This window comes from Corvus brachyrhynchos, unplaced genomic scaffold (assembly GCF_000691975.1).
Source record: "Corvus brachyrhynchos isolate BGI_N302 unplaced genomic scaffold, ASM69197v1 scaffold4, whole genome shotgun sequence".
NCBI lineage: Eukaryota > Metazoa > Chordata > Aves > Passeriformes > Corvidae > Corvus > Corvus brachyrhynchos.
Genome location: NW_008237878.1, coordinates 4,581,844 through 4,594,088, shown reverse-complemented (window position 1 = coordinate 4,594,088; position 12,245 = coordinate 4,581,844). Strand labels below are relative to the sequence as shown.

Genomic DNA, 12,245 nt, shown 5'->3' with positions numbered 1-12,245 from the left:
TGCTGACTAGGTGATTCAGGACACAGGAGGGGACACTAAAAGCCTAAATCATCCCTCAGCATGTAAGAGTGTGTAACGAGTGAAAATCAGAGCTTACAGGGTGTTGTGTACACAGTATTTCAAGGAAACTCTAATTATGTAAAATGTAGAAGTAAGGATTTGGAAACTAAATTGAGTGAGAGCTTCTATTAGCATCATATTAGAATCCTATGCTCCCAAGTTTCTATAAAAATAGAAAGCTAAAACACAAATAAAATGCATTGTCAGACTTCAGTGATGGTGGGTAATGCAAACCCATGATGTTGCTGTCTGCAGAGTGCAGGTGATCAGATGGGGCAGGAATGTGGAAAATAAGGCAAGCTGAAAGTTGGAACAGGCATGAGGAGGGACTTTGGCATGAAATGGACTGTATCAGGTTTGCTGGGGTTTTTAAGGCTGATGAGAGCATGAGGGAAAGTGTCCAGTGCCTGCCCTCCTGCCTCCAGCTGAGAATGCTTGCTTAATTTTCTGGATCCTAAAAGGATCTGTATAAAATACAGCTTTGTTTGCAATACAGGATATTAAACTCATGATTATAGTGGTTAATTTTACATTATGTGCATTAAACGGTATTTCTTTAAAATAAGAAAATACTGAGCCAAGCAGGTGATCATCTGGGTTTTTTTTCCTAGTACTAAGCTGAATTGGGTTTTAAAACTCAGCTCTTGTAGGAAAATGTGTGGGTCTGCAGTCTGTCCCTACCAGAGTGAAGGAATCTGGGTGACTTTTTTTCTCAGAGAAGGTTTTAGGGGGATACGACCTTTGTGAGCTCCGTTGTGGCCATTGCAACACTTACAGCTTGGGTTAAAAAGTTATTACTTGAGAGTATTAATATTCATTCCCTCCTGTCCAATTAAAATAATAATATAAAACAAATTTATCTTTCAAAATAGTCGTTTATATCTCACCTGTCCACTCTAAGTTCAACTAGAATGGCTCTGTCAGCTGGTTCTGTGGGAAGATGGGATTTCTCCTTTCTTTTTCTCCAGGCAGTAGATGATGATCTGTGTGGCAGTTGTTGAGGTCCTGAGGCTGATACTGCTTCTTCATGTCTCCAATTCCTGATTTGTGGAGACACACAGTAAGTCTTCCTGAAGCTAGGAAGGCTCCATGTATAAGCAATAAAGAGCAGAAAATGATGTAGGTGCTTTTCTCCCCTCCTTCATAGAGCAATGGTGTCTGGCTTCTACTGTGTCTGAGACATTTCACAGCCATAAAGGAAGACTCCAGTTTTATCCTTAAGAAGTACATGCATTGAGAAAGCATATTTTCATGTGCTTGCCTTTTTCTGGGGTGTTTGCAGGAAAGCCAGCCTGTATAATTCAGGCTGTAGAAGGAAACAAACTGCAAATGAAGATGGAGAAACCCTACGAATTTTTTAAGTCAGGGTTTTCAGCTTTTGGTCTGTAAGCTGTCCTTAATAGCCCACTAAAGTAAGAAAAATTGAGTATATCATCAGTGTATTTGCATTTGCTACACAGAGGTCTCTGTTTTGCTTAGAATATTTCTAGGGGGAAAGTAAAAGAAAAAAATTGAAAATGCTGTGGAGGTAATAACGCTTCTTTGGTTGGTGGTGTTTTGCTTCTCTTTTCCTGTTGGTTTCAGAATTTTTACAAGCTTATGGAAGTTAAAATGTTAAATCAGTGTTTGAACATTAGTAAAGAAGTTTAGTGAGAAGTTAGCCTGCCTTTGGATAAGGAATGAGGATCCCTTTTTCAGTAGAGCTCAATGGTGAGGACTGGAGTGCTAAGCAAGATGAAAGCGTTCTCTGATTTGAGATAAGAACTTCCAAAACTTCACACAAGTTGAGAAAAGAAAGACCACAATGAATAAGCTCTAAAAGGCAAAACAAGTACCGAAAAATACATAGCAGAGACATAAGCAGAAGACTAAGTAGGTTATTAAGTAACTCTAAGCAAGAAACATAAATTACGTATTTATCAGACTGTGGCAATGAGAAGGAACAACAGGATGGATGTGATATAAGATACAATATTCTGTACCTCTAGTTCTGAGGATCAACAAATTTATACCAAACTCCACCACCTGTGTATCATATCTGCTGTATCTAAAAATATTTTATTGTGTGCAGTTTAAATTGATACTGGCAGTTTCTGCTAGCAGTATTGTTTTTTCACTAGGCCAGAGTGTTGTGTTTTTTGTGAAGCTTTGGTTTGTTTTGTGTGTTTTTGAGTGAGTGGGAGGGTGGGGGTGAATTCTGTCAATTTAAAAGATGAGTTGTTGCTTTTGTTCAGGGTCTGCCAGGAGCCAGTGGAAGGAAAATGATCTTCAGCTCTGGTCTCATGGGAGATTTGTCTTTGAAGGGAGCTATGGAACTATTTCAGGCAACTGGAAAGATGCAAGGATGGATTTTTCAGAGGGCTTGATGAGTTATTTGGCCAGAGGATGGCTGGTGCTTGAGATTTAGGATAAGAAGTCACATTGTCCCAGTTACCATGATGAGAAATTTTTTGTTTAGTTGGTCAATGTGTTGAAGTTGAGATGCCAGAAAAGCTGCACAAGTTCTTGGTGGAGCAAGCTGTGGGTCATCTCTTGAATGCTGCATGACAGCTGAAACGAGGGGCAGATTTGGACAGAGATGTCAAAATGCCAAAACTTGAAAATGTACATCAACAAGATCTGGTTCCTTTATATCTGCATGCCTTGGGGATGAATTCTGGAGGCTTATTTAAGAGGGTAGTTCTTAAAGTCAATAATAAATATTTTTCTTTATATAAATTTCATGTTGTCAGTCATTTAAGTCCATTAATATACCAGCTAAGGTATGTTTTTGGGCCTCTGTTGTTCACTGCAACTTAGTTTAGCAAGATTTAACTCCAAGTCTTTTAGCAAGGACGAAATTAGAAGTTTTATTTTGATTGAAATTAGTTTGAAAATGCATTTTTAACTCATCTTCCTAAATATAAAATGTGTAGTAGATTTTATTTTTGAAGTTATTGCTCTGGGAAGTTGTTTTTTTCTGATATATGGTGATTACTTGTAAGTTTATTTTCCAAGATGAAAATTTAATTTTATAATATATTTTTTTTTTCCCCTCAGGTCTGTCTTTGGAGGAATACCAGATTTTGCCTACTGGAAGAATGCAGTGAAACTGCCAATATTTCTAGCCGGAATTATAAATTTAATATTCAACTTTAGTGTTACTAGTTTCTTACTAAATAGTACCTCAAAGTAGAAGAAAAATGTATGGAAGTGCAAGAACAATCAGCAACTTGGAAGGAAGTCCCTCCAGGTCTCCCCGCCTGCCGAGGTCCCCTCGCCTGGGCCACAGGCGAACCAGCAGCGGGGGAGGAGGGACGGGGAAGACGTTATCCATGGAGAACATCCAGTCCCTTAACGCAGCCTATGCAACATCTGGACCAATGTACCTGAGTGACCATGAGGGTGTAGCTTCTACTACTTTCCCAAAGGGCACAATGACTCTTGGAAGGGCTACAAATCGAGCTGTGTATGGTGGCCGAGTCACAGCCATGGGGAGCAGCCCCAATATTGCTTCTGCTGGACTGTCACACACTGATGTCCTTTCTTACACCGACCAGCATGGAGGGCTGACCACATCCTCACACCACCACCACCACCAGGTTCCTTCCATGCTGAGACAGGTTAGAGATAGCACCATGTTAGACCTGCAGGCTCAGCTTAAGGATCTACAGAGGGAGAATGACCTTCTCAGAAAAGAACTAGACATTAAGGACAGCAAGCTGGGGTCCTCTATGAACAGCATCAAAACTTTCTGGAGTCCTGAGCTAAAGAAAGAGAGAGTATTGAGGAAAGAAGAAGCAGCCAGAATGTCAGTTCTTAAAGAACAAATGAGAGTTTCCCATGAAGAAAATCAGGTAAGTAATTATGAGAGTTTCTTCGTGTTGTTTTACAAACAAGCATGTGATGTTTTGCTTTTAATACTGTATCCAATACTGGCACAAGTTTGACATTTGCCACAAGAATTGTCTGTCTTGACATATCTGCTTCTGGCTGCTAAACTGTAGGAAAACACACTAATAAGCATCCAAATGCAGGTTATAATTTCCTTTGTGCAGCATCCCTTCACATTTTAGATGGGGAAAATAATTGTTGTTACCCTTTCTCTTATTTTTGAAACTTTCTCTGGGGCTTTTTTTGCAAAAGCTGTCTAAATATATGTGGCCACATTTTCTGAGGAGGTAAAGGAGCCGCCTTTGAAAAAGTATAAATAAACACCCAGAGGCATATTTTATTTAAGCTGTACAGGGATTTAACAGTTTTAAAGATAAAAGAAGATAAATTCTCATATTTAATTTTCTGTACTTCTCCATTACAGAACAGAGTGAAAGTTTTCAATAACATTTCATAGACTTGTGTTGTAGAAAACGAGTATCTTGTAAATATGTATTTCAAATACTTCTATTCAAGATGTAACATTATTTTTCTGAAATTTTAAAAAGATTCAAATATTTTAATCTGTAAAGTCAAACTTTGAGACTTTGCTATATAAAATATATACAGCTATATATAAAAAGCTACATGAAACAGCAGCACAGAGTAGATAAAAAAAATTCTCCTTCCTTTTTCCACACACTTTTTGGCTTCTCATCTTATTTTAAAGCTGCTCCTTTTTAGACCATCTGTTAACTTTCCCCAGACAAAAACACAGTCCTGTGTTTCTCTCACTTCCAGATTCCAAATCTAAACTTCTTTGCTGGCAGGCAGCAACAACCGAGATTTTTAATTTACTTCCAAGTTTGTGATCAATTAGTGCTCCTCAGCAAACTTTCCACCTTTTAGGCATGTCATGAACCTAAATATCTACAGAGCTAGCAAGTCTGTTACCAGCTACTTCAGTGGAAAACTGACAGGGTTGTCATCAAAAATTCAGTACAATTAATTAATAAATTACTTCCTTTTATGACTTTTGTATCCAGACTGACAGTAGTAGTTACTGATTATCTACTTATAGCAGGGGCACTAGGATGCTGCTAGAACCAATATTATCAGAAAGATGCATGGTGGAGGTTCTGTTTTTCAAAAGCTTTGTTGGTTAGATATTTTAATGGTGTATTTAGTGTCACCTTAGTAGGAGGAATATTCTAATGTACTCATGTATTTATTATGGAAGTGTCACATTAATATCTTACACTGACATTTGGAATCTGAATCTGGTATTTAGAGACTTTGTCACATACCAATGAGGTTATGTTTTGGTTTTTTTCCCCTAAAAGCTAGTTTTCCTTATATTGAGGGGAAAGTAAACTAGTAACTCAGTTTTGAGTCAATTTTTTTGACAAATGGTCTTATTTTCTTATAACAGCAAACCTGATAACAAGAATATATTTTGCCTTATGTGTATATTTAACATGAATCCTGACTCTATAATACAATAACACAAAGATTGAGTAGCTCAGTATTCCATTGCTAACAGTGTCCAAACATTCACAGAATAGGCCAAGTATACAGTGATACCTCCACAGAGTATTCCTTATGATCCAGCTGCTGTTTTTGTGCTTAATAACTCAGTGGACCTCAAATTCAGCCAGTTACTTTTGGACCTATTTAAAATGCCAGGGTCCACAGGCTCTTACAGCCTGACACCTGCAAAGAACCACTGCTTTTCATTTGGTTTTGCACTGGACTTTGGCTGCTTTTGCCAGGATTTCCTGTTTCTTGTACTGAAAGAAGCAATAAGTAATTGATATCTGGTGCCAGTTTCAGTGCCACTTAGAACTTTACAGTGCCATCATCACATCCCTTCCTCAGCTCTTTTCCAGTTAGAAGAATCTTACCATGTGTGATAATTCCTTGTGAAAGAGTGACATGATGCTTTTCAGACCTATTACATGTTTGGGGTTGTTTTTTCTTTGAGGTGAGGAGACCAAAACAGCTTATGTTTTTGAAAAGATGTAAAATGAGTTGTGTTGGTGTTGTAGTGTTTGCCCTTTAATTCTGTCTCTCTCACAGGAATTCCCAACAATTAGTTTGTTCTTTCCAGTGTTGGATGCCTTTATTTTTGCTGCTACTGAGTGCTAAGTTAATATCTTAATGGAAATATTTATTATAGCTGAAAATCTCACTCCTGATTCTAACCAGTTTTGATCCCAGCTTGCTATGCTTAAAGTTGGGATTGTTTTCACTTGCATTCCACTCTTATCTCACTGAATTTCATCTGCCAGCCTTTGATAATTGGCTTAGTCTTATAAAGTTCTTCTTTGCATTTGTTTTTTGTCTTTACTGCTCTGAATAACCAAATATCATGAGGAAAATTAGTCATCTTACTGATCACCCTGTTCTCTGGGTTACTCAGGAAGTGTCAGTCAGCACAAAGCTCAGCCACAGGTTCCAGCAAAACTCCACAGGGACTTTATGTTGGTTTTAGGAGTCAACCATGTGTTTCTGCTATTTCCTCTCTTGTAATCAAATATTTGTGTATAAAAGTACCCATCCTCTTATCTAATTGCTGCTTACTTTTCTTGTAAGCATTTGGAGAGGAGCCTTTCGGAAGGAATGGCTTTGGAAGCCCAAGCTGGCTGTGTCAGCTTGTCTGTCACTCTTACTTATCCAGAGGGCTATTGATTCTTTCAAACAACTAATTTAAATTGGAATTATCAAAAAGCTGAAATTTTAAGAACAAAAAAAGTGATGTGCTCTATCACATCTATGCTAAGACTGGTCAATCTATCATTGTGTGTCTGAGGTTTACTGGCATGTAAAACTTTTTTGAAAACAGAGTTGTTTCATACTGAAACACTAAAAAGTGTTTTCACATTGGCTGTCCATGATGAAAGTGATCCTGACTGGATTCCTGAGTCTCCTAGCAAACTCCAGGAGGCTGGAAAAGGGCAAATCTATGTGCCTACCAGGGGAAAAAAGTGACATGAGAGAAGGAGTGAAATATGTTTGATATTTTTGTTGTGGTTTCTGAAAAAATATTGCAGGAACCAAAGAAAGTTATTTGTAAATGGTGTTTTTTTCAGTCGTTAGCTATTTCTAAATATAGGGGGAAAAACAAAAAATACACTAGCACCCAATATAGATTTGTCAAAAATAATATCAAAGAAGTCTGATTTTCTTGGATGACAGGAAAACCCACCTTATGCATAAAGGAAAAGCAGCAACATATCGATGTTGGGAAAATGGTTGTCTCAAAAGATTTCTCTCAGATCTCAAAAGGAAGCATGTGAGAGGAAATTGTTTATATGGAGAACTATCTGATTGGAAGCCTGTGTCAAAATGTAATTATCCATGATTCATGGTGAAATTGGAAAGATTTCCAGTAGGATCTGGTAGGGATCTTTCATGTGCTTGAGGCTTTCATCAGTGTCCTGAAGGATGGATATGTGTTATGCATCCTGATAATGTCAAGCTTGGGAAGGCTTAAAAACATCTGGGAAAATAGGATAATGAAAATAAATATGCCAAATAGGTGAAATAGTAGGATCTGTTTTGACAGGAAAACTCATAAAATTAAAACTTTTGGAAGTGCAAGAAACCCATGAGGATGTTTATGGACAGTAACTTGGACATTCCCGGTTTTCTTTTGAAAGTTATTTTATTTCTGAAAGTGTATGCTTTCAGCACCTGTTCTTTGATATCACAGCCCACATTTAGTTGTCTTGTCTTTCTGTTCTTCATAGTCTTTGTGATATTTTCTCACAGCATAACTGGAATTTTTATATATATGGGTTTATATATATATATAGGGGCAGGAAGTACTCTACATGTTTTTAACTATTTAAAGTGGTTCTTCATCTTGGAATAATCCATTGGCAGTGTCTCAGAGTTTCTGCCTTTTCCCCACTTAGGTAGGTATTTATTCCCTCTAATGTGTCTTGAATAGAAGATTCTAATAATGTGTAATGTACAGAAGAGTTAGTGTAGAAGGTTTTGGTGGAGAGCAGAAGGCCATGAGGTGGGAAGTGCTGGGAAGACACAAGACATTATTCAGCAATATTCATTTCCAGGATTGTTGCCTGTCTGTCAGAAGAAGAGGGAGAAATAATTTATTGGTTTAGATCAGCTGCTTCTAATACAATTTAACGTTTATCAGTTGATATGCTGCTTTTATGACATTGCAAAAACTGAATCACTGACTTTTAAAAAATGCATACTAAGCACTGTTGCACAAAATAAAGCCCCTTTTAAAACCTACTTAAAAATGTCGTCATTTAATGCTACGTAATTAATACAAAATGGACACTGTGTGCAATGAACAGTGGCTCTTTTTCAGATGACGTGGTTTTATGTTGTTGGAAATAAATGGGTGAGCCATGATCCTTTTTTTTCCCCTTACAGAAAACCAGGTGATTTTAATTGACTTAATGTGTTCTTTGAAAACATGTTACAAATTTCGATCTTTTGAAGTTTAGTTCCTGTCCTGATACTGCAGGAATTTGCTTCTGATTAATGAGTTGAAGAGAGGATAAAAAGGATAGTGAGCAGTTCCTCTGAGGCCTATAGTTTTGAATACAAAATTTTCTTGAAATAGTTTCCCAGAATAACTTTCGTCTATCTGTAGCAATATGATTAACTCAGATGCTGCAATTACAGAATAGAGCTGATAAAATAATCAGTAGAGAAGGGAATGTGTATTCATGAATTCAGAACCGAGAGTAGCTACTTGGTGTTATTTCACGTGCTCTTAATTTTCACTTTGATTCATGACAAGTATCTAAATAGAACCATAAAAGAAAATATACTAACAAATATTCTGAAATGGTGTTTCCCTTCTTGTTACTAATTAAACTATATTCCTAATAAAACTTTGATTAGGCTAAGGTATACATTATTAGTATGTATTTAGTGTGAGTTCATAGATTGGTATTGTCTTCTTTAATGTGTCAAAGTATGCACTTGATTACTGGTTGGAAAGGAGACCTCCCATTGTTCCTAAATACCAGATGGGGTCAGAGGAGGATTCTTTTTGGGGTATAAATACTTTTCAGCCCATCTTATTGTGTAAATGTGTGAAACAGGGATTTTGAAGTTTATTGTGAATATTAATGAAGTGCACGGTAGCACGAATGAAAGCTAGGAAGCTGAGGAATGGCAAAGTTCTGCTTGTGGTTTACTATTCTACCTGAGGTATGTTTTCACATGAATAATCTTAAAAAAAAAAAAAATTAAAATTGGATGTATTTTTACTTAATGAGTCTCTTCAAGAAAAAACTACTTTTAACGTCAAATTTTAATATAGTATTTACAACAAGTGCAAGTTTCTTAAGGTATTTTAGAATGATTCTGTAAAGCCTGTGGGTTCATCACATTCACCTTATTTTCTGTTTTTCACTGTACCATTGTTTCCTGCTTTCTTCAGCTTTTTTCAGCTGCATGCATACATGTTGATTTTAACTTTATTTTGCATGTTTCCACTGTTTTCTTCATTTAAACTCATGTACATTGATGGCAATTTAGGTAAGTGCAAAATATTTCTTCTTTGCTTTGTTTATTAAATGCGACAAAGTGCTTAAGCTTTTAACCACACAGAACAGATCAAACATTCATTATCTGAATAGGAAAGTAGAATGAAGTCAGTGGATTTTTTAGAATTATATTGATAGTAATAATGTCTGTGAAATGGGAAGAGGCCGAAACAGCAGGACTGTCCTGCTGAGGAGGGGTGGTGTGTAGTTGGTGAGAAACAGTGAATAAACTGTGGCAGAAGGGTGTGTGTTGCCTTTGGTTGTTGTTACTGATGAGGAGGAAAGGCTCCTGGCTCTGGTACGGAGTAGAATTTGGTAAGGAAGGGGGGTCATGATACTACAGATAACCAAGGAAATTTTGAGGGAGTAATAACCCAAAAGTGCTCGAGGGTGAATGAGGGAATGTAGTTGCTTTTAACCTTTATTTTTCCTCTGTCTCAAAAAGCTTGGTAAGTACTGAGCTAGAAAAAGGAATAATAGGAATATGACCCTGTAAGTGTGCAAGTACTTGTTTTGTCTTGGCTGAAGCTTTTTGGTGGTGCTCTGGTTCAGACAGCAGTATTCATATATACATTAAGCAGTAGAAACTAATAGTTTAAGCTGTATGAAAACTGTATTACATGTTAGTGGTAAAGTGGAAAGGATAGTAATAAGTTATACCCTTTTGCACGTTTTTGAGGTATGAGAGATCTGAGGAAAGTAAAATTTGATTTTATGTTCTGTTGCCCCCAGTATTTAAAAAAGATAAGGACCATGAATTGTAGTCTTTAGGATGGACTGTGTGTAATAGATGAAAGAGTACTATTTTTATATTTAGAACAAAAAGTACTTTATTCATCATGTTGGAAACTGAAAGTTATTGAACATTGCAAAATACCCACTTTATTTTAAATGCAGGATATAAGTCATTATCAGTTATCCAGTGCCAAAGTGCTAGCATGAAATTTAATTTGCATCTTGAAGTCTTAGAATGAGTGTCAGTGAGTGTTCTTCATGAAGAAGAATAAACAAGACCAGTAATATTTTGAGAAGGTGGATTGACTCTCTAGCAGAAACAGCATTGCAATGAAAGGTGTTTGGAGCTGTGTGAGGCTCTATGACTTGAAACTGAACTCATCAGCTTTGAACATAGTCACATCCTTAGCTGATGTTTGATGGTTCATCCCAAAATACTACAAAAGCTGCTGCTGTTCCTGTTGTGCATTTTTTTTGTCCTGTAATGGTGGTGATCATCTTAAAATAGAAGTATCACATGAGGAGATTTCTGAAAGGCTGTAGGTTTATTATTTATTTTTTGAGCTGATATTTCAGCTGAATTTAGTAATTTCATCCTGTTTGTTAAACTTCCCGTGCAACTTCAGATGGATACTGCATTCTCTGATCCCCAATCTGATGGACTTTGTTCTGTTGTTCAGCAGTGATTGTTGTGTTGCTGGGTGGGTAAAACCCTTTAACAGAAGCCAGGATTCTGATAGGGTCTCAGAGAAGACCACTTCAAAAAAACGTAGATCTAGCAGGGTATTAGTTGGGATAGAACTACCTTTAAGTTCCCCTTGCGTTATGCTTGTAGCCCTGCTTGAAGGTGTTCCTTCAGTACCTACTGCTAAGCCACGCCTGCTGCTTTTTGCCCCTTCCTGGCTTAAATTAGGGAAGTCCAGATTCAGTTCTATCCTAGTAGGTACTTTATGCTGTCAGAATGACTTAAGGAAATTAGGAGAGAGATAATTGTATATAAACAATTTGGAATTTTGTTAGGATTGGGTGGTATAGGATACATCACATTAATAGTAGACTGTTTCATAATACAGGAGTTTGTTTTGAAATCAAGTTTTACAGAACATAAATGAAGTCTCCTGGAGATGTTAATTAAACCTTTAATCTCATCAATAATACAGTTTCTCACAGGTATCATAGATGATATATTGAATGTTATCCTCAGTGAATTTCTTTGCACTGATTGTGATGGAGCCAGTAGTTTACAGAGTGGTTTTTTAAAGTATATTTTTATTTCTCTGTTAGGTTCTCTGAAGGTTTCCTTCCTTGAGGTCTTAGACTTAATCTGAAAAAAATGCTGGAAATGACTTTCCAGAATTTTCCATCATCCAAAGTGGAAGAGAGAAAAGGAAGGAAGTACTGAAGAAAAATGAGTCATTTTTCTCATTTTACGTTTTTAGTCCTTATTAGTAAGATTTCAGACGTTTTCCGTTCTTTTGGTCCTTTCATCTTGTATTTTCTGACAGTTGTCCCCAATCATGTAACAGGCAGTTGATAATGCCATATTCTATTAGCCTGCAGTACAGAACTCCATCCTCTGGGCTGTTTCTGAGAAACACAACCCTTTTGGCTGTGCTGCAAAGCATTATATTTATTTATTTTATATATGTATATAATTTAAAGATAAACTTGCATGGCACTTCCTAACCTTTCTCTTTTCTGTTATGCGGCTGAATTCGTAAGATGCATTTCAGATTGTTGTCAGGGTAAGTAGCCTGCAGTACAGAACTCCATCCTCTGGGCTGTTTCTGAGAAACACAACCCTTTTGGCTGTGCTGCAAAGCATTATATTTATTTATTTTATATATGTATATAATTTAAAGATAAACTTGCATGGCACTTCCTAACCTTTCTCTTTTCTGTTATGTGGCTGAATTCATAAGATGCATTTCAGATTGTTGTCAGGGTAAAGGCAATGTTGTGATGGTGACTTAACCTGTTGGTCATTGATTGAATTTTCTTCTGAGTTTTTGCATGTCTGGGGGTTATGCTTGGTTGATATCATGCAGGGTCATATTTGGA

The 12,245-nt window shown here is 36.9% G+C and overlaps 1 protein-coding gene across 17 annotated transcripts in view; it reads left to right on the top strand.

Annotated features, from left to right (window-relative positions):
• The window catches only part of ERC2 (ELKS/RAB6-interacting/CAST family member 2), a 432,041-nt gene that overhangs the window by 22,738 nt on the left and 397,058 nt on the right, over nucleotides 1-12,245 (top strand). For 15 of the 17 annotated variants that reach the window (XM_017732424.1, XM_017732423.1, XM_017732425.1 and 12 more), the window contains one exon: nucleotides 3,100-3,896. In XM_017732424.1, the coding sequence (XP_017587913.1) occupies nucleotides 3,243-3,896 (654 nt within the window). In that variant the 5' untranslated portion in view covers nucleotides 3,100-3,242. Of the gene's footprint in view, nucleotides 1-3,099; nucleotides 3,897-12,245 lie in introns of those variants that run through there. The other 2 variants (XM_017732430.1, XM_017732428.1) reach the window with 1 other exon arrangement.